General features: G+C 46.5%; 1 protein-coding gene across 1 annotated transcript in view; it reads left to right on the forward strand.

Annotated features, from left to right (window-relative positions):
* HEATR1 (HEAT repeat containing 1) overlaps window positions 1-19474 on the forward strand; it is a 411542-nt gene that overhangs the window by 213154 nt on the left and 178914 nt on the right. The window contains exons 21-23 of the mRNA XM_086926859.1: window positions 14549-14721; window positions 16246-16410; window positions 17700-17942. Coding sequence (XP_086782985.1) covers window positions 14549-14721; window positions 16246-16410; window positions 17700-17942 — 581 coding nt within the window. The remainder of the gene's footprint in view (window positions 1-14548; window positions 14722-16245; window positions 16411-17699; window positions 17943-19474) is intronic.

Here is a 19474-nt window from a genome sequence, read left to right on the forward strand (position 1 = left end):
GACACGGTGGGCTTGCAGTAAAGATGTCGTGCAGTCTTGGCGATCGTCGGTCCCTTGAGGTCTCGTCGCACTCACGGTTCTCAGCTTGGCTGTAGAGGTGAGTAGAGGTCAGAGGTGCCAGGGAAGCCGGGTCTCGTCGAGCTGGGTCGTCGGATTCGTGATGAAGGACTTGCAGCAGACCGCAGTGTTCTTTAGGATGGTGCCTGCGGATGCAGGGTGACTACTCCTTAGCCACAAGGGAGAATCTTGAAGAAGAAATCGTGAAGTCCTTTCGAAGAAAGTGGTATCTTGATTCCAAAGATGATCTAATTTTAACAGGGGGCCCGCTCCCATCTTTATACTAAAAAAAGGGGGCTGACCCGGTGACTAGGTCCTGCCTATGGGTGGGACTAGGTGGGGGGTGGTTACACCCCTCAGCCATGCCGGACTTCCCCAGGCCAGGGGCTGGTGTGCCCCTGGAACTGGTTCAGACCGGCCTATGCGTAGTGAGCACCGGGGTGCCACTCAGCAGTCACCTTCCTGTAAAGCCCTGCCTACCCAGGATACACAAAACCATGTCTGGGACGGTGCTAGCACCGCCCCTGACAGGAAACCCTTTGTCCAGGCTCCCCTCGCTGGAAGGACTCCCAGCTGCAGGGGGTCAGACTCGTGTCTGTGGTGGCAGCATCCATTTTGTGGAGCTGAGGCTTCAGTTAACTTTAACCGGGGTTCACAGTTACATACATGTCGTGTCCCTCTAGAAGGGTGGAATGCTAACCCCGTCGCCAGAATTGGCGAGGGGTTAGTATTCCAATTCGTATGACACCTTACTCGACATGTTTTGATAAAGCAATACCAAAGATAGCATTTAACCGCGAGGATTATAATGCACTTAAGAGTATATGGTATGCGATATCATGGAACAGCTATTAGGACTTGATTCCGCAAGCTGCAGACAGGCTCAGCTCATGCCAGAGCACCATCTCACACGATTCCAAGCACTCTGCCTTCAGGATTGTCAAGGCCTGCCATAGGAGTGACTGATAGGAATCTGTGTGTCCATTTTAGGGTTAGGTATAGGTATACTACACCTACAGCAAAGGGTGATTACACGACTTTGCCCCAGCTGTCATGCAGCCAGTTGTGTCAAATTTAGGAGGCCAGCCAGGGGTGGCACAATACGTGCTGCAGCCCCTGGCAGCCCTGGGTACACCTATGCCCTGAGTTACAGGGTCTGATAAGGTGGCCCAGTACCAATTGGTAGATGCACCTAGGGTACATGAGGTAATTTAGAAAGAGAACAGCCAGGCTGTGGGTCTGATTGGCAGGCCCACAGCCAGAGAAAGTCGTAAACCAGTGAAACAAAAGCAAAAAAATCTGGGTGATCATAGGATTGCAGACCCTACTCTCCTACATGACCCCCCCCCAAACTTTGGGACAATAAGCTAACCTTGACCAGGTGAGTCTTCTTGTTCTAAGTGGAAATATCTGGAGAGCCCATCGGCATTGCCATGATCAGTACCAGGTCTATGTTCCACTGTAAAGTCCATCCCCTGTAGGGAAATGGACCACCTAAGCAGTTTGGGGTTTTCACCCTTCATCTGATTTAGCCACAAGAGGGGCTTATGGTCGGTCTGAATCTTGAAGTGAGTGCCAAACAAGTATGGCCTCAGCTTCTTCAGGGCCCAAACCACAGCAAAGGCCTCCCTCTCAATAGCTGACCAATTCTTCTCTCTGGGGGTCAGCCTTCTGCTTATAAAAGCAATGGGCTGATCCTGACCATCAAAATTCAGTTGAGAAAGAACAGCTCCCACACCCAACTCAGAAGCATCTGTTTGGACAATGAATGGTTTGGAGTAGTCTGGACTCTTAAGGATAGGTGCTGTGCACATGGCCTGCTTTAGGTCATCGAATGCTTTTTGACAGCCTGCTGTCCACTGAACCTTTTTTGGCATTTTTTTACTTGTCAGTTCATTTAATGGTGTCACAATGGAACCATAGTTCCTGACAAATTTTCTGTAGTATCCAGTCAGGCCCAAGAAAGCTCGAACCTGAGTCTGGGTGGTTGGAGGAGCCCAGTCCCTGATTGACTGTATTTTGCTCTCCAGTGGCTGAACCTGGCCTCCACCTACAAGGTGGCCCAGGTATACAACCTGTGTCTGCCCTATCTGGCACTTGGTGGCCTTGATAGTGAGGCCTGCTGCTTGCAGAGCCTCTAACACTTTCCTCAGGTGGACCAGGTGATCCTCCCAGGTGGAGCTAAAGACAGCAATATCATCTAGATATGCTGCACAGAAGTCATCCAGCCCAGTAAGGACTTGATTCACCAACCTTTGGAAGGTGGCAGGTGCATTTTTCAGACCAAAGGGCATTACCACAAATTGATAATGCCCACCAGGGGTTGAAAATGCTGTTTTGGGCTTGGCATCCTCAGCTAACCTGATTTGCCAATACCCAGCTGTTAAGTCAAATGTACTTAAGTAGTTGGCAGAAGCCAATCTATCTATAAGTTCATCTGCCCTTGGTATTGGATGGGCATCAGTCTTAGTGACTGCATTGAGACCCCTGTAGTCTACGCAAAACCTCATCTCTCTCTTACCATCTTGGGTGTGAGGCTTTGGCACTAGAACTACTGGACTAGCCCAAGGGCTATCTGAGGGTTCAATGACTCCCAATTCCAACATTTTCTGCACTTCAGTTTTTATGCAGTCTCTAACATGATCAGGCTGCCTGTAGATTTTACTCTTGACTGGCAGGCTGTCACCAGTGTCAACCTCATGGGTGCACCAATTGGTCTGACTGGGTGTCAGAGAGAACATACGTCTGAAAGACTGAAGAACCTGTTTACAGTCTTTCTGCTGATGTTCAGAGAGGCTGCCACAAAAGACAACACCATCTACTGACCCATCATCAGGATTCTGAGTGAGCAGGTCTGGGAGAGGGTCACTCTCTTCCTCCTGTCCCTCATCTATGGCCATGAGCAAGCCCATGTCCTTCCTGTCGACATATGCTTTGAGCCTGTTGACATGGAGTACCCTATGGGGACTCCTGGGAGTTCCAAGGTCCACCAGGTAGGTGACCTCTCCCTTTTGCTCAAGGATTGTGTGGGGCCCAGACCATTTGTCTTTGAGTGCTGCTGGGGCCACTGGCTCCAGCACCCACACCTTCTGTCCAGGCTGATAAACAGTCAGGACAGCCTTTTGGTCATGCCAAGCTTTTTGAAGTTCTTGACTGGCCTTAAGGTTTTCTGATGCCTTCTCCATATACTCAGCCATCCTGGAGCGGAGACCAAGTACATAGTCCATTATGTTGGTTGCAGGCTTTTTGAGAGGTCTCTCCCATCCTTCCTTCACCAAACACAAGGGGCCTCTCACAGGATGCCCATACAAAAGTTCAAAAGGGCTGTAGCCAACCCCCTTTTGTGGGACCTCTCTGTAAGCAAACAGAAGGCAGGGCATCAGGACATCCCATCTACGCCTGAGTGTTTCAGGTAGTCCATGAATCATCCCTTTTAGGGTCCTGTTGAACCTTTCAACAAGCCCATTGCATTGTGGGTGATAGGGTGTAGTGAATTTGTAATTGACACCACACTCCTTCCACATAGCAGTTAAATAGCTTGACATGAAGTTTGCACCTCTGTCAGAGACAACCTCCTTAGGGAAGCCCACTCTGGAGAACACTCCAACTAGGGCCCTTGCCACCACAGGGGCTGTGGTGGTCCTAAGTGGAATAGCTTCAGGATACCTGGTGGCATGATCCACTACCACCAGTATAAACTTGTGCCCTGATGCTGTCTGGGGTTCCATTGGACCAACAATGTCAATCCCCACTCTTTCAAAGGGCACCCCCACCACAGGCATTGGTATAAGGGGGGCCTTTGTTGTGCCACCTGACTTACCACTGGCTTGGCAAGTGACACAGGAGCGACAAAACTCCTTGGTATCCTCATTCATGTGAGGCCAGTGAAAGTGTGAGACAAGCCTGTCCCAAGTCTTTGTCTGGCCTAAGTGACCTGCTAAGGGAATCTCATGGGCCAAGGTAAGTAGGAAACCTCTCTGAGACAAGGGTACAACCAGCCTCCTGGCCATGCCAGGCTTGGGGTCTCTTGACTCAGTGTACAGGAGTCCATCTTCCCAGTATACCTTGTGGGTACCTGTGGCGTTCCCAGCAGCCTCAGCAGCAGCCTGCTGTCTGAGGGGTTCAAGAGAAGGGCAGTCTAACTGGTCCTTCCCCAGGTCTTCCCTTGAGGGTCCCCCTGAACCCAAGAATTCAACTTGATCAAGTTCAAACTCTCTAGGCTCAGTTTCCCTCAATTCCTGTAGGTCAGCCTCCTCTGAGACTTGATCCACAACCTGGGGCAAGGGGGAAGGCACAGCCTTAACCCTACTGCTCTTTTTCTTGGAAGGTGTCTGGTCCATTGTTCCAGGATCCAGCACCTGTTCAGTGGGGCATCTTCTGGCCTGTGACCTGGTCACAGCAAACACATGTGCTGGCAAGCCTAACATTTCCAGATGAGTCCTCTGCTCCACTTCTGACCATTGTGATGACTCCAAATCATTGCCCAACAAACAATCCACTGGGAGGTCTGAACTAACTACAACCTTCTTTTGGCCAGTTACCCCTCCCCAGGAGAAAGCTACAATTGCCATACTATGATTGGTAGTGACATTGCTTGCATTGGTCACCAGGAATTCTGTACCTGGCATGATCTGTCCAGGGTCCACAAAGCTAGGTGTCACCATTGTGACACTGGCACAAGTGTCCCTATAGGCCTGAGCCATTTTTCCATTAATAAAAGGTGTCTGTCTGTATTTGCCCAAAGTATTGGGACTTATGTCAGGGGACATATCCATATCCCCTGTACTGACAAGGACAGCCTGAGTGAGGGTGCCAACTAAGTTGTCACTCCCCTCAGAACCCAGGGTTAACCCTACTAAACCCTTGGGAGGTGCACTACCACTGCTGGCTGTACTAGGGGGCACAGGTGCCTTAGGGGCTGCAGTGGCAGGAGTCTGCCCTCCTCCTTTCTTGGTGCACTCACTAAACCAGTGAGTTTTACTTTTGCAGTATTGGCACCACCTTTTAGATTGGCCTTCTTTCTTCTTTTGGGGAGCCTGACCCCCACCCTCTTTGGGTTGTTGGGGACCTGTCGAAGACTTCTGGTCATTTTGTTCCCCTTTCAAATCCTTACCCTTCTGGTCTGCTTTCTTCTGACCACCTTGATTCTGGCCCTGGTTCTGTTTAACTCTTGTTCTAACCCATCTGTCTGCCTTCTTTCCCAATTCTTGGGGAGAGGTCAGATCTGAGTCAACAAGATGCTGATGCAACAACTGGTTCTGACAATTGTTTAAAATTTGCTCTCTCATCATCAAATTGTACAATCCTTTATAATCAGTAACCTTACTGCCCAGCAACCAGCCCTCAAAAGCCTTAGTGGCACAATCTACAAAGTCAGCCCAATCTTGAGACTGAGTTTTCTGGGTATCCCTGAACAGCACCCTGTACTGCTCAGTGGTTAGGCCAAACCCATCAATCAGTGCATTTTTCAAGACTTGGTAATCATTAGCATCCTCCACCCTTGTGGTGAGGAGCTTGTCTCTTCCTTTACCCTCAAAGGAGAGCCACAAGATAGCTGCCCACTGACTTGGGGGAACACCTTGCACAGTGCAGGCCCTCTCCAAAGCAGTAATCCATTTGTGGATGTCATCCCCTTGTTTAAAGGGGGGCACTATCTTACCAAGGTGTTTTGTATCAAAACTCCTTTCCCTATTGCTAGGTACAATGCTGCCACCAGTGGGGACTGTCCCACTCAATTGTTGCTCTCTAGCAAAGGCAAGCCTCTCTTTGGCTAGGGCAAGTTCTTCCCTTTCAATCCTCAGATTGGCTGCCTTTTCCTTAGCTTCATACATTCTCCTCTGGGGAGATGTCATTCCTCTTTGAGAGGAACGTTGAGAGCCATTGGTATGAAGGGATCTGATAGAGCCTCTTGATAGAGATCTATCTCGTCCATTCCCAATGTTAAGCTGACCTGAGAGTGGCCCCAGGGGTCCCCTAGTGCCCATCTCATGTCTGCTTAAGTTGGACCTGGTTAGTCTGCTGACTTCTACCTGTTCCTTTTCTGCCTCATCCCCTGATACCAAATCATCATCCTCATCATCAGCATCATCTGCTTCCTGAAGAGGATGGTCCTGGGCATCAAAGGGACCCTGTAAGGAGGGCATGTTGCCATCTGAAGTAGAAGGGTCTGGGTTACCAGCCCTCCTTGCATCATGAGTCTCTAAGAGACCAATCAGAAAGGCAGTTGTGGGGTTAGACCCCTGCTTAATCTTCCTAGAGGTACACACTTGTCGTAACTCATGGAAGCTAAGCGCAGTATATCTTGAAGGGATGACCTGTGGAGGGTCAACTGACACAAGGGGAACCTCAGTGTTTCCTCCTTTGTCCGACATACTGTTTCTAGTGTGGTGTAAGTGATGCACCTACCTACACTATGTGTTTACCTACTGATCCCTTGCTAAGAGTTGCAGCCAAGGTGTGCTAAGCCTTGAGGAGCTACAACAGCTGGTTCAGTAGAACTCAGAGTATTCTAAGCTTTAGTTATATGTACCTAACAGTACTTATGTGATCTTTCAACCAGATATTCTTAGGATACGTGTGGTAAAACAACAGCAAGCTCAAATCCCAACCGCTGCTCACCAATGTGAGAAGGTGGCCTGATATGCAGTGGTCACTATTCTAGTGCCCACTATGTATCAGTCCAGCAACCCTTATTGATGATTGGTTGTAAGTCAACCTTATAGACCAGCTATCCTAGTAGCATGGATACGAGCAGTCTAAGGCTAAAGACTCGAGAGGGCGTGTTAAGCCAGCTGTTTACCACACATATACCCCTTGAATACCCAGTGAAAGGACACCACACAAGTGTTATGAAAATAAACAGTTATTTATTAAAGATCACAACAGCCCTGTACTCTTTATGAGGACAGGGTACTAAGCACAAACCAAAACTCTTACAAAAATACTTAAGTTAGCACAGTATATACAAATGCCCGAGGGGCACGGAAAACCATATACTCTGAAAGTGGAATGCGAAATTCCTAGCAGGTAAGTACAGTACTAATAGCTTTTGGAATCGCTAGGACTTGACTAGGGAATCGTTAGATTACGACTAGGAGGCCTAGGGGACTCGGGTGCAGTGTGTGCACTCTCACGCGAGATGCGGACAAAAGTCTATGGTAGCTAGGAATTAGAAAGTTAGTGTTCTCGGGCGAACCCGACCTGGTAGGGAGAAAACGAAAGTAGATTCTGACCCTTGGATAGTGAGGCTATGCTGGGGCACCGAAATGCCGAAGTTACCTAGCCCAGGGGCTGCAGCTGCATAGGTCTGAAAAGACGTCGGGAATCCTCGTAGACGGACCAGGAGCCGGAAGAAAAGATGCTGGCCGGTGACCAGTGAAGAAAGTTCAGTCGGATCCAAGCCTGGATCTTGAAGATAGATGACACCTGAAAGCAGAGGGGACCAAGTTCGAGACTACTAGCCAGTAGTCAGTGGGCACCAGGAGGGCACCGGATGGTAGCCACCTCGACAAGGTGAGTGGGTGACGCTTGACTCGAAGATCTCACGGACCAGGAGGCGTTGTCGGCGACCAGGATGGAGGATCGAGCTGTCCCACGAAGATAGAAGCTGTCGGCGTCGCTGGACCCAGGATTGGGCAACAAAGCCTTGGCAAATTCAAGCCCACGCGGTGGACCTAAAATGGCGTCTGGAGTGGACCAGGAGGGTCCGGGGTGCCTCTCTTGAACAAGGAAGCAAGGGCCAGCCTGGAGCAACCAGACCAGCAGTCGTGAAGTCGTTGGGCGTCGTTCAGAGGGCCACAAGCCAGCCGGCTAGTAGCCAAACAACGCGGTGCACAGCAAACAGCAGAAGGGCCCCACGCAGATCGTGGAGATGCAGGGGGGCTGATCTTGGGTGCTGGAGCTGCGCAAGGTCGGGGCTTCTCGGACCCCAAAGCACTCACCAGTGGAGGACACGGTGGGCTTGCAGTAAAGATGTCGTGCAGTCTTGGCGATCGTCGGTCCCTTGAGGTCTCGTCGCACTCACGGTTCTCAGCTTGGCTGTAGAGGTGAGTAGAGGTCAGAGGTGCCAGGGAAGCCGGGTCTCGTCGAGCTGGGTCGTCGGATTCGTGATGAAGGACTTGCAGCAGACCGCAGTGTTCTTTAGGATGGTGCCTGCGGATGCAGGGTGACTACTCCTTAGCCACAAGGGAGAATCTTGAAGAAGAAATCGTGAAGTCCTTTCGAAGAAAGTGGTATCTTGATTCCAAAGATGATCTAATTTTAACAGGGGGCCCGCTCCCATCTTTATACTAAAAAAAGGGGGCTGACCCGGTGACTAGGTCCTGCCTATGGGTGGGACTAGGTGGGGGGTGGTTACACCCCTCAGCCATGCCGGACTTCCCCAGGCCAGGGGCTGGTGTGCCCCTGGAACTGGTTCAGACCGGCCTATGCGTAGTGAGCACCGGGGTGCCACTCAGCAGTCACCTTCCTGTAAAGCCCTGCCTACCCAGGATACACAAAACCATGTCTGGGACGGTGCTAGCACCGCCCCTGACAGGAAACCCTTTGTCCAGGCTCCCCTCGCTGGAAGGACTCCCAGCTGCAGGGGGTCAGACTCGTGTCTGTGGTGGCAGCATCCATTTTGTGGAGCTGAGGCTTCAGTTAACTTTAACCGGGGTTCACAGTTACATACATGTCGTGTCCCTCTAGAAGGGTGGAATGCTAACCCCGTCGCCAGAATTGGCGAGGGGTTAGTATTCCAATTCGTATGACACCTTACTCGACATGTTTTGATAAAGCAATACCAAAGATAGCATTTAACCGCGAGGATTATAATGCACTTAAGAGTATATGGTATGCGATATCATGGAACAGCTATTAGGACTTGATTCCGCAAGCTGCAGACAGGCTCAGCTCATGCCAGAGCACCATCTCACACGATTCCAAGCACTCTGCCTTCAGGATTGTCAAGGCCTGCCATAGGAGTGACTGATAGGAATCTGTGTGTCCATTTTAGGGTTAGGTATAGGTATACTACACCTACAGCAAAGGGTGATTACACGACTTTGCCCCAGCTGTCATGCAGCCAGTTGTGTCAAATTTAGGAGGCCAGCCAGGGGTGGCACAATACGTGCTGCAGCCCCTGGCAGCCCTGGGTACACCTATGCCCTGAGTTACAGGGTCTGATAAGGTGGCCCAGTACCAATTGGTAGATGCACCTAGGGTACATGAGGTAATTTAGAAAGAGAACAGCCAGGCTGTGGGTCTGATTGGCAGGCCCACAGCCAGAGAAAGTCGTAAACCAGTGAAACAAAAGCAAAAAAATCTGGGTGATCATAGGATTGCAGACCCTACTCTCCTACACCGGAACTCCCCTTTACACTGCTAAGGGTTAATATCAAGGAATGTAGGGCTTTAAAAAAAATTTCCAGACCTTGTAAACAACCAGTACTTACCTTTGACCTACTTGGCTCCTTTTTGATTAGCAGCATGTGCTCCCTACGCCTTTCAGAAATAAATGATGTTTATTAACAGGACCTTGGTCAAACCACAGTGAGAGGCCCCGGGACAAGTGATGAATGTGGTCTAGTTGCATAAATAATGCCCACATTTTTAAGCACGTTAAAAGATTTAGTATGGCCATGTAGTGGCAGCATGCTATTTGGTTCTTCAGGGTGAAAAACACTGCTAGACTGCCTAGACTTTTTGGTAGCGAGGATCCTTGTTCAGTTAGTCCACTCCCTTACAGTGAACTCTATAAAAATAGCTCTAGATTCCTCTTATTCCTAGGTCTCATCTGCTATAGGGGAGTAGGCTAGGCCTTTTTGACCTCTTGAAAAAAAAGATAGGGTGCCTGTGTGTAATGAGTGAGATACCACTTTCCCATCCTTTCCAGAGCTCTGGAATTTTCCAGGTCTATATGCAAGAAGTCTATCCAGTTCCGGTTGTATTTGTATTCTGTGACTTGTAGTCCAGTTTCTCTTATAAAATCACAACTACAAGTCATAGAATGTACGTCTGAAACCTGAATGGATGTGCTGCTCACGCATGTACCTATGAAATGTGAGCGCTCTCCCTTCCAGAAGTACAGACTGTGGGAAGCTGGCTCTGTATATACTATACCAAAATGAGGTATAGTGTGTTCATAGTCCAGTGGAACCCCAAAGGTAGCAGATGTAAAAGTAGATAGCACCCTACTCTCTATTTATGGTAGTGTGGGCAAGCAGTACGGCTTTATCAGAGGGTAGTGTTAAGCATTTGTTGTACACACTCAGGCAGCAAATGATGTCACACACTCAAAGACTGAACTCAGACCAATTTGTTTGTATAACAAACATTATTTAGGTATATTTATTTTCTAGAACCAAGCAAGCCTCATACAGGTAAGTGTAAATGGTACTTTTCAAGGCAGGTTGAACAATACAAGCATGCTGAATGGCAATGTCTTTGTTACAGGTTGGTAAATCTTTTCAGTACAGTGGAAATTACTGTTAGATTACTTTTTCTACTCCGCGTGATATGCCTAGATATCACACTGGGATATTTCCTAGAGAAAAGGTAAGTAAACCAGTTTTTATTTATTTGCAGTTCTTGGTTGTGGGAGTTGGTATTCTGGGGTTAGAACCAGGGACAAGGATGCACTCTTGAAACACCCTCAGCCCACTAGGGCGGCTGGGGGCAGAGTGCTGAGGCCAAATGTTATCCAAGGGGGGTTAGGGGCTCATGAGCAGGCCACAAGTTTGTGGCAGCAAAGCTCCTGGTTAGGCTCAGGGCATAGGGGGTTCCGAGTTAGCACCCAGAGTACATGCATAGTGGAAGCCGGGTGCAGGGTGCTGTTTTGGCGTCAGGTGCCCTGTTGATTTCAATGGGGATTCCGTTTTTGTTTTTTAAGCTGCAGGCTCGGTCCAGGAAGACTTCCGGCAGGAACCAACAGCTGGGCAGGTAAGTTGGATGGCTCGGGACGTAGGTGCACCTCGAGTTCTCTTCTCCAGTGTGCAGGGTGGCTGGATGCAGGGATGTCTTTTGAGGTCAAATTACACCTTACCCGGCCATTTGCGATTGTGGGGGGGGGGGGGGGGGGGGGGTGTCTCCGTGCAGAGGCTGCAGGCGGCGTCGGGGAGTCCTGGTGGTGTCAATCCACGGTGGACTCTGACTCAGGAGCGCTGGGGGACCTCGCTGGGACGGTTGCCCACTCTGACTCAGGCCGTAGGAGTGGGGTGCAGTGGTGGTTCCAGGCGTCTAGTTTCTTTGACCTCAGCAGGCTCGGAGTCTTTCTTGGCTGTTTCTTTTGAACAGAGCTGCTGTTTAAAGGAGATCCGGTCTTTGTTGAAGGTAGTCTGTTCTCCCAGGGGTTCTGGAGGTTGTTGGCCGCAGGACAAGGTGGTGACTTTTGGCGCAGGATCTCTGTAAACAGCAGACTGGACGGTAGTGCTGGGGCCAAGTCAGTTGTTCTCTGTCTCCTCTGCTGGGCTACTTCTTTAGTCGTCCTTCTTAGGTTGCGGGAATCTGACTTCTTAAATACTGTATGTAGGGGGCGTTTTAGGGGTATTGAGGTCTGTAGCCAATGGGCTACTGACCTTCGGGTTACTGCACCCTTGGTGTGTTCACCCAAAGTGGGGGAGTGGGCACAATCCCTAATCTTGATTGAAGAGTGCCTGCCATCTGCAAGTTCGCGGGCACTGAAGAGTGGGCTTCACCTCGCCTTCCCCACCTGAGGGGTGGGGTCGGCAGAGGTGGTCACACCTTCTTGGCTGCCTAATTTTTCCCACCTGTCTTCCCGCCAAACAGGAGGGGAGACTGGAAGGGGGCCTGCTACTGATAGCAGGAGAGGCTTGCGGTCGGCTAGGCCTTCGAAGCTCCCCTGCCACAGATGGCTCTTCCTGACCTGGGGGAGTTGTGACTACCTCCGCCCAGGAAAGGGTTTGTTTCTGTGCTCAGTGAGCAAAGGCTCCTACCCCAGGGGTCCAGAAACGTGTCTTGAGGTGGCAGGCTGATGTGTACCAGTCAGGGAACCCAGCAGAGGCTGGCCTTTTTCAGGGGGCATCTCTAAGATGCCCTCTGACTGCATTTTTCATTAAATCACACACTGGCTTCAGTGTGGGTTTAATGTGCTAAGAAATTTGATACCTAACTTCCCTGATTTCAGTAAAGCCATTATGGTGCCTTGGAATTCGTAATGACAAACTCCCAACACCATTTACTCTTAATGGCATTATTGCGTTTCCAATGTCTAAGAATTGGTCTTCTAGACACTGTAGGGGTACAGGGTTCATGCACTTGTACCCTCACCACTGGTATAGTGTACCCAGCTAGAGGGGTGGCTGACCTATGCCAGGCCAGTGGGTTGTAGGCATGGCACACAGGGATGTGGGCCAGGTCGACTCTTCACTTTGTTCTGCACCAAAACACGCAGCCTGCAATGGCAGTGTGTGTGTGTGTGTGTGTGTGTGTGTGTGTGTGTGTGTGTGTCAAGGTATAAGGCCTCTAAGGTGGCACAATAAGTGCTGCAGCCCTTAGAGGCCTTCCCTGGCCACAGTGCCCTTGGTACCTTTTATAAAGGACTGACATGTGGCCAGAGAGTTGCCAATTGGGGGTACGAGGTACAGTTTTTGAAAGAACACCGGCCTTGGGAACATGATTGGCAGGAACCCTATTGACAGAGACCCAGGGCACATCAAATCAAAGTGTATAATTAGACTGGCCAAAGGGGTGGGGGTGGGGGCGGTTACTGCAATAGAAACCCAGCTTTCTACACCGACTCTGGCAAGGTTTTGAAAATCTAGTGTTTTGATTCCTCCTGACATTTTCAGGAACCATGCAGTGAAGACATGGGAAGTAGTACTTAGTGTGGTTGTGAGACTTCATCATGTAATACACTTCCAGCCCTACTGAGGCCCAGTCCGGTTTTGTTTATCATAGCTTAGCTCAATCATGGGTAGCTGTGGCTTCGGGCAGTCTTCATCAAAAGAACAAGGTAAATAACTTAAACTGTACTGGAGGAAGCTGGCTCTCTGTATAGTTTACCAAAGTGAAGTGCACTGTGAAGAGTCTCCAGGTATTCCTTACTAGTGTACAGGAGCTTGCTTATTTAATCCCACTGTGCCCTATTTGTGGTAGTGTGGCTGAGCAGCCTTAGGCTTATCAAAGGGGACAGTTAGGCATTTGTTGCACACACAGTCAATGAAAAAGGCACGCTCTCAATAAGGAAATCCAACACCAGTTTGCAAAACCAAAAACAGATTTTTATGTAATTTTAGACACCAAGATCTTCGGGGTCAGCTAAGTACTTTTCGTGTTAGCAATTTTCAGAAACCTAGAAAATACAGATGTCAGATTTTTGCCATGATACTTGAACGCGGTAATGTTATTATAGTGGAGAAACATACATTGCATAGGGTCACTGGCAAACTAATTACAGGATTGTTTTTCTAAACTTTAGGTAAGTACGGATTAAATATATTACATGCAGTGACTGTGGCATTGGCACACAGTGAGTGTGCCATGTCATGTTTTCACTCATGGTTTGCACCATGACATGCAGTCTGCAATGGCAGTGTGCATGCAATTTGTGTGGGGGGGTCCCTTCAGTTGGCATAAGACCATGTTAAGTACCCAAGCCCTAGGAACCAGGGGTAACATTTACTAGGGACTTACAGGGGTGCTAAAGTCCATGGCACTTGAGTTACAATTGGACTTTACTTGTTTTAGGGTAAAGAGCACTGAGGTCTGGTTAGCAGGCCTTGGTCCACTGTCGGGGTTAAAAACAGTCATCTAGTAGTTCTAAAGGGGCAACATTTGGGGGGGGGGGGGACAACTGCAACATAGTTTCAGTTTCTTACACAGTTTATTCAGTCTTTGTTGGTTTCTTACTACAGTGTTGTAGGGGTCTTTTTGGCACCCTAAAGTACTACTTTGCGTCCCAAGTATGTTCATTTTAATTTTGTCAGTCTGGTACAATCACAAGGTTGATTTTAAAGATCTGCCTGTCCTGTATCCATTGAACAGTTCTGGGAGGTAGTCAGGCTCTTATCCTAGAACGATCTCAGTAATGTGAAGATGCTTACCTTAAATATGAATATTTCTTTTGGGAGCAAACAAGAGTGTGTAAGAGCCAGATGAAGGTGATTGCAAGGCTTCAGGTTGAAGATGTATATAGTCTCCACATTCAGTGCCATTTAGAGTTTGTTCTCTGGAGGAAACCTAATGCTAGTCTATATAAGACTGAATGCCAAGAGGCTTTTTTGTCACTGTTCAAGGCCAACTAGCTCCTTCTATTCATATGTACCAGAATGACCCAGTCATAGTTTTAATTGTAGTCATCAGTAGTCGGGGCTTTCAAGTCCTTTCTCTTCTTCCTTTCTCACTCAAATGATCTGCATACATGTGTCATTCACAATCAAAGCCCCTGAAGACCCACAAGTTGATTCTTGTTTTTCAGCTGGCAAAGACTTTATTATCATGAATAATGTCTTACTAAAGCAGTGATTTTATTGTTGTCTCTGTTTCAATACAGTGGTGGTGTCTTTGCTGATTAATCTACGGAGCCCTGTACGTGAAGTGCGTAGAGCTGCCACTGTGTGTCTCCAGTGTTTGAGCGGGGTCAAAGAGTCTCCATTCCATTCTCTGGTACAGGGCTTGTTGGTGAAGGCTGAAGAAATCATCGCCGACCCTGGATACATCTGTCAGGTAAATCCTGGTAACATCTGATCATGCGTGTTAATGAGGATAATGTATAAATCAAGGAGTACAGATACATGTGTTTTAGTAACATATTTAGACTCTATTTAGTCTGATTGTGTTTCGACCTTTAATTTTGTACCAAAATACATAATACTATAAAATAGAGGGATAGGAAGAGTACACTTGCGCATATGTTAAAAAGAGAAATGTGCATCTATTGTGGCACTTTAAATAAAAAAAGAAAAACGCCTGAATATATAACTGTAATCTTGCATGCTATGCGAAAAAGGTTATTTTGACATTGCTAATCAAGGACATCAATAGAAGTCAAGAACAAGATTTAAATAGCTAGAATGCCAGTTTCATAAAGCATTTGTAGTTTAAGAACAAGAGCGGAGTGTTTTTATTGTCTTTTTTTATTTTTTATATTGGGCCCAGTTACTTAGTCAAGGATTCAATGTATCCACCTAAGTTGGAGTGGAGCTCTGCATGGGGTTCTTTGCACATTTCTGACCTGTGGGCCGAAGTAGACAGAGCCATTTACATAAATGTCCTTTACCTCTTGATTGTTTTAATGGAGCCAAAGTCTTTCCTTCCTGTTAACATGCTCGTTTATCAACAAAACAGCAGCTGTGTTTTTATGTTTTGGTTTGAGGGAACACTAGCTGTGGGCAGTTTGTGAGGACATTCAGTTCTGGATTTGAGGAACAATCAAACAGATAAACTAAATAGATGGTTGTTGTTGGAGCTTCACAATGAGGTTGTGATGGTTCTTTTTCATTGGCAGGCTTTCTCAAGACTTATCCTTTTGCTATTCCTGGATGAGGAAAGACCATATGAAGCAATTGTTGTTCCGTATTTCTTTATTTTCCTCATTCCCACCCATTTAAAGGGTGGTACTCTTGCTTCACAAGATGTAGGCATCCTGATGAGTCACCACAATATGATCCTATGATCTTGGGCTTGCTAGTTTTATTTCTAGAGTTGAATCTTCCTTCTTGACAAGAAGGCCAAATGTAGCCCTTGCATGACTGCTGAGCTTGGTACCAGCATGCAATGGTCTAGTGGTTCGTTTTTTTTGGGGGAGCATTGGGGGGTCATCGAGCAGCTGGTGATTGCTGGTGGTCCAATACCACAAGACCATAAGGTGTGAGATTCTAAGTGTTGTTAAGAGAGATTGGCTTGATTTTGTTTATTTTTTTCTTCATTGCATAATTTACGTAACAATTTAATTTCCAAAATCTTGTGATATTGCCTAAATCCGTGACTGCTGAGTGGTATCTTGGCTTTTTCATGTCCGAATCCAAAGTTAGAGTGCTTCTACTTTGGACAAGAAGTCCAGATTCTAGTTAACATAGCATTCTCTGTCATAGTGTCTTCGAATTCTGCAAGCTCTCTAGCTTACCCAGATGATGCATGTTCTATTGTACATGCAGTTTTGTGTTGCTTGGCTGACATTTTCAGAAAATCATCAATATTCATGTTTTTTCTCAAAATATTGACTGCATTTTATTTCCTTGTCTACTACAGGCTCTTGGAACCATATTTGATGAGTTGCAGACGGCAGCTACTCAGAAATCAAAGCAGAAGTTATCAACCATCTTGGAACTTCTACTGAAGAGTATCAAGATCGGTGGTATCCCATCTTATGTTGCAAAAATCTTGATGCAAACTCTTCAGGAGGTTAACAGTGAGGTGAGAGACTTTTTAAAAACATTTTCAGAAGACAGTTGTTTTTTAATTGGTTAAAATCTTAGAATTGTTAAATGCATAAATGAAGCTGTTTTTTTCTTTTACATTTAACTCAACAAATGAACCTTGCTAAATTCCTGCAAGGCCAAATAAAAATCTCTTGTGACCAGCACCAGTGATCACCACTTTATTTGCTATTTATGCATTTGCCACACATTATCTTGGATAATCTGCTGATACATACTCAGATTACAGATATTCTCCAAGGTAACCCCATGCTTCTCACTGTTGATTAAAGGTTAGATTTGTCTGCTTACACATGCAGCATTTCTTAATTTCTGGCTCACATTAAAAGATAAATCCTAGTGCTTCATGTCCCCCATTTATTCTTTACACACATCCTTCTCATTTGAGATCTTTGAACCTACAATTTCCCCTTTATCTTGTACCTTACCTTAGGGTCATAATAGAACACGTGAGCCTAGATGGAAAACTTGGGAACATCTCTGGCATTGTTCATCTTTACATTCTCAAATTGATGCCCTCATAAATTGAGCTTGTGGAACTCCTACTGTACAGAACACCCAAAACAAACCTAATAAAAGCCAATGTCATAGGTTTACCAGATTTTACTAAAATGCTTGCACCCATGTCCTCATGAAACCAACTAAAAGAAGTTCTCAATGAGAAGTAAAGAACTGTAGAAATCGAATCATGAAAATTACTATATGGGCTTTTCCAATAAGAAAGAACCACGGAGACCACTACAAATCAGATGCCCTTAATATTGAACTTGCCCTGTCCACCACTCCTCACACAATTTTGCAAACTTACTGTAAAATCTAACCAGACACTGTAGTAGGTTGAGTGCAGCTTTTCAGACCCCAAATCGTTGTCTAATTAAACACAAAAGTTAGGAATTGCATAGTAATAGAAGCAGTGTCACAGCTTAACATGGAACCCTACACATTTTTTAAAATATGTGAGAATAACCTTAGTTTGAGGTCTTGGCTAGCAAGGTTCAATTTTACTTATGTTGTAGCTTGTAGGTAATGTATTTTAAACATCCCTTTCTACCTTTATGATCTATTGCTCTGTTGTTGATCAGACTCTCAATAGTCTGTCAGTCCGATAATAATCGCTTGCTTTTTAACTTGACTTGCTGTTTGTAAATGTCCTTCTTTGTGGGTATATTTCAGATGAATGTGCTATGTTTACAGTAAGATATAGCAGCTAGTTTAGAAAGACTTTTACATACATTGTCCAACTGATATATTTGATTCTTTTTCCAGATGGTGCTTTCTGAGCTGCTGCCTGCCATTGATCGACTGTTAGAGAAAGTCTCAAATGAGCCGGCAGTCCTTGTGAAGGATGAATATATGCTGTTGTGCCTTCTTCTTAGCAAGTACAATCAACATTCAGCAGCACTACTTTGCAAGGATCCACACAGTTTGGAAATGTTTGTGAAAGCACTAAATGCAGGAAAAACACTCCATCAAGGGATGCCATCTTTCCAGATTGTGGCTTTGGAGCAGGTATGCTTCTTCAAAGACTAGCAGTATGTTTTGTTTCAGCATTTCAGAAAGAATTTTCAAATTGTATACAAAAAATGTGTTAAAATGTGACATTAGTTAAGAAACTGGTAAAAGGAACCTCAGCCCTTCAAAGGTTCTGTTTGATCTCCCTGGTTCGCTCAATACTTCAGGAATTTTGAAGCACCAATCCTTAAAGGCTGCACAAAATATTTTTTTAGTATGCCACATGAATATACAAATGGGATCCCTCACCGTGTTCATGATATGTATATCTATATCCTGAATATTGAACGTGAAAATCCCTAATCATACCTGGATTTAGCCCTTGTTGATATTCTGGTGGTTTGAAGGTGATGAGCCCCTGCTCTCTGACCTTTCACTTTTTCAGGACATTTCTCTGGGGACGATGTAACTGGGGAGCAACTGGGCAATCCTTTTAACAAATATTGCTTAATGTTCTCGAAACCTCAAGAACCTTGTATGATAGTAAGGCTTCTGAATGCTAAGAACCTGCTCTTTAGGTTTTGACTGTCTGGATAAGGGGGACAATCAATCCAGAAATTCTTGAAGTGTGGTATGAGATGGAAACAAAAGTGTAGGTTGCACTTGAATGGTGCACAATAAGTATGTTCAGACAACGTTATAACTTAAAAGATATATAGCTTGTAGTCTAAAGGTTCAGTCGCTCAGTAAAATGTATATGTAGTCTTACACTACATGAAATTCAGCGCTTTACCTAATGGGGACAGTCTGGATACTCTGGTGTGTACTGAAAGCATCTGCACCAAACTAGGATAAGGGTTCTTACAGTGCTCAACATGTTTATCATCTGGTCTGCTGCACAAGGGTAGTGAAAAGGTTCTGCTTTGGGTGTTACTGCAAAGTCTTACTTTTCTTGCTGGGTGCTTGTCTGTGTTCCTAAGCAATCATTTACACAGACACTAACACTTAGAGCTGTTCAGGTGGCTGTGGCTGAGACCTCTTGAGGTGCGACAGAGTACCAGGATTTGAGTATCAATTGTCACAGGGCATATGCGTCCATGGCAACAGGGGCATTCATTGACAGAACAATAATACGGGGAGAATGTGCAGCCTCAGGAGATGAAGCTACTTTTATAGTTGGGAGTACTGACCAGATTCTGTGATGAAAAATGTGGCAAGTCGGCAATAAAGTAGTATGCCTACAATGGGATCTGGGTGCAAATAGTTGAACAGCACCTGGTCCAAACTGAGAAAGTGCCTATTTTTGCAGGGTTACTCCCCACTTTTATGCCTGGTTTTGATGTGTTTTCAATTGTAGTGCACAGGGTCTCTGCCATCCAGGTCCCCTGTGCCAGTGCTTCTTCCCTAAAAACGTATCCCCAATTGGTACTTTTGCAGCGTGATTCTTTTCTGGATTCAACCTGCTGTGCATTATTCTGCCATCTAGTGGTTGGGTCCAAAATTGTAGTATTTCTCCTTTTTAGGGCTCGGCCTACGTCACCACTGCGCCAGCAGTGGGGCGGAGCTCCGAGCCGTATTAAGGGGCTCAG

The sequence above is a fragment of the Lissotriton vulgaris genome, chromosome 6 (assembly GCF_964263255.1).
Source record: "Lissotriton vulgaris chromosome 6, aLisVul1.2, whole genome shotgun sequence".
Classification (NCBI taxonomy): domain Eukaryota; kingdom Metazoa; phylum Chordata; class Amphibia; order Caudata; family Salamandridae; genus Lissotriton; species Lissotriton vulgaris.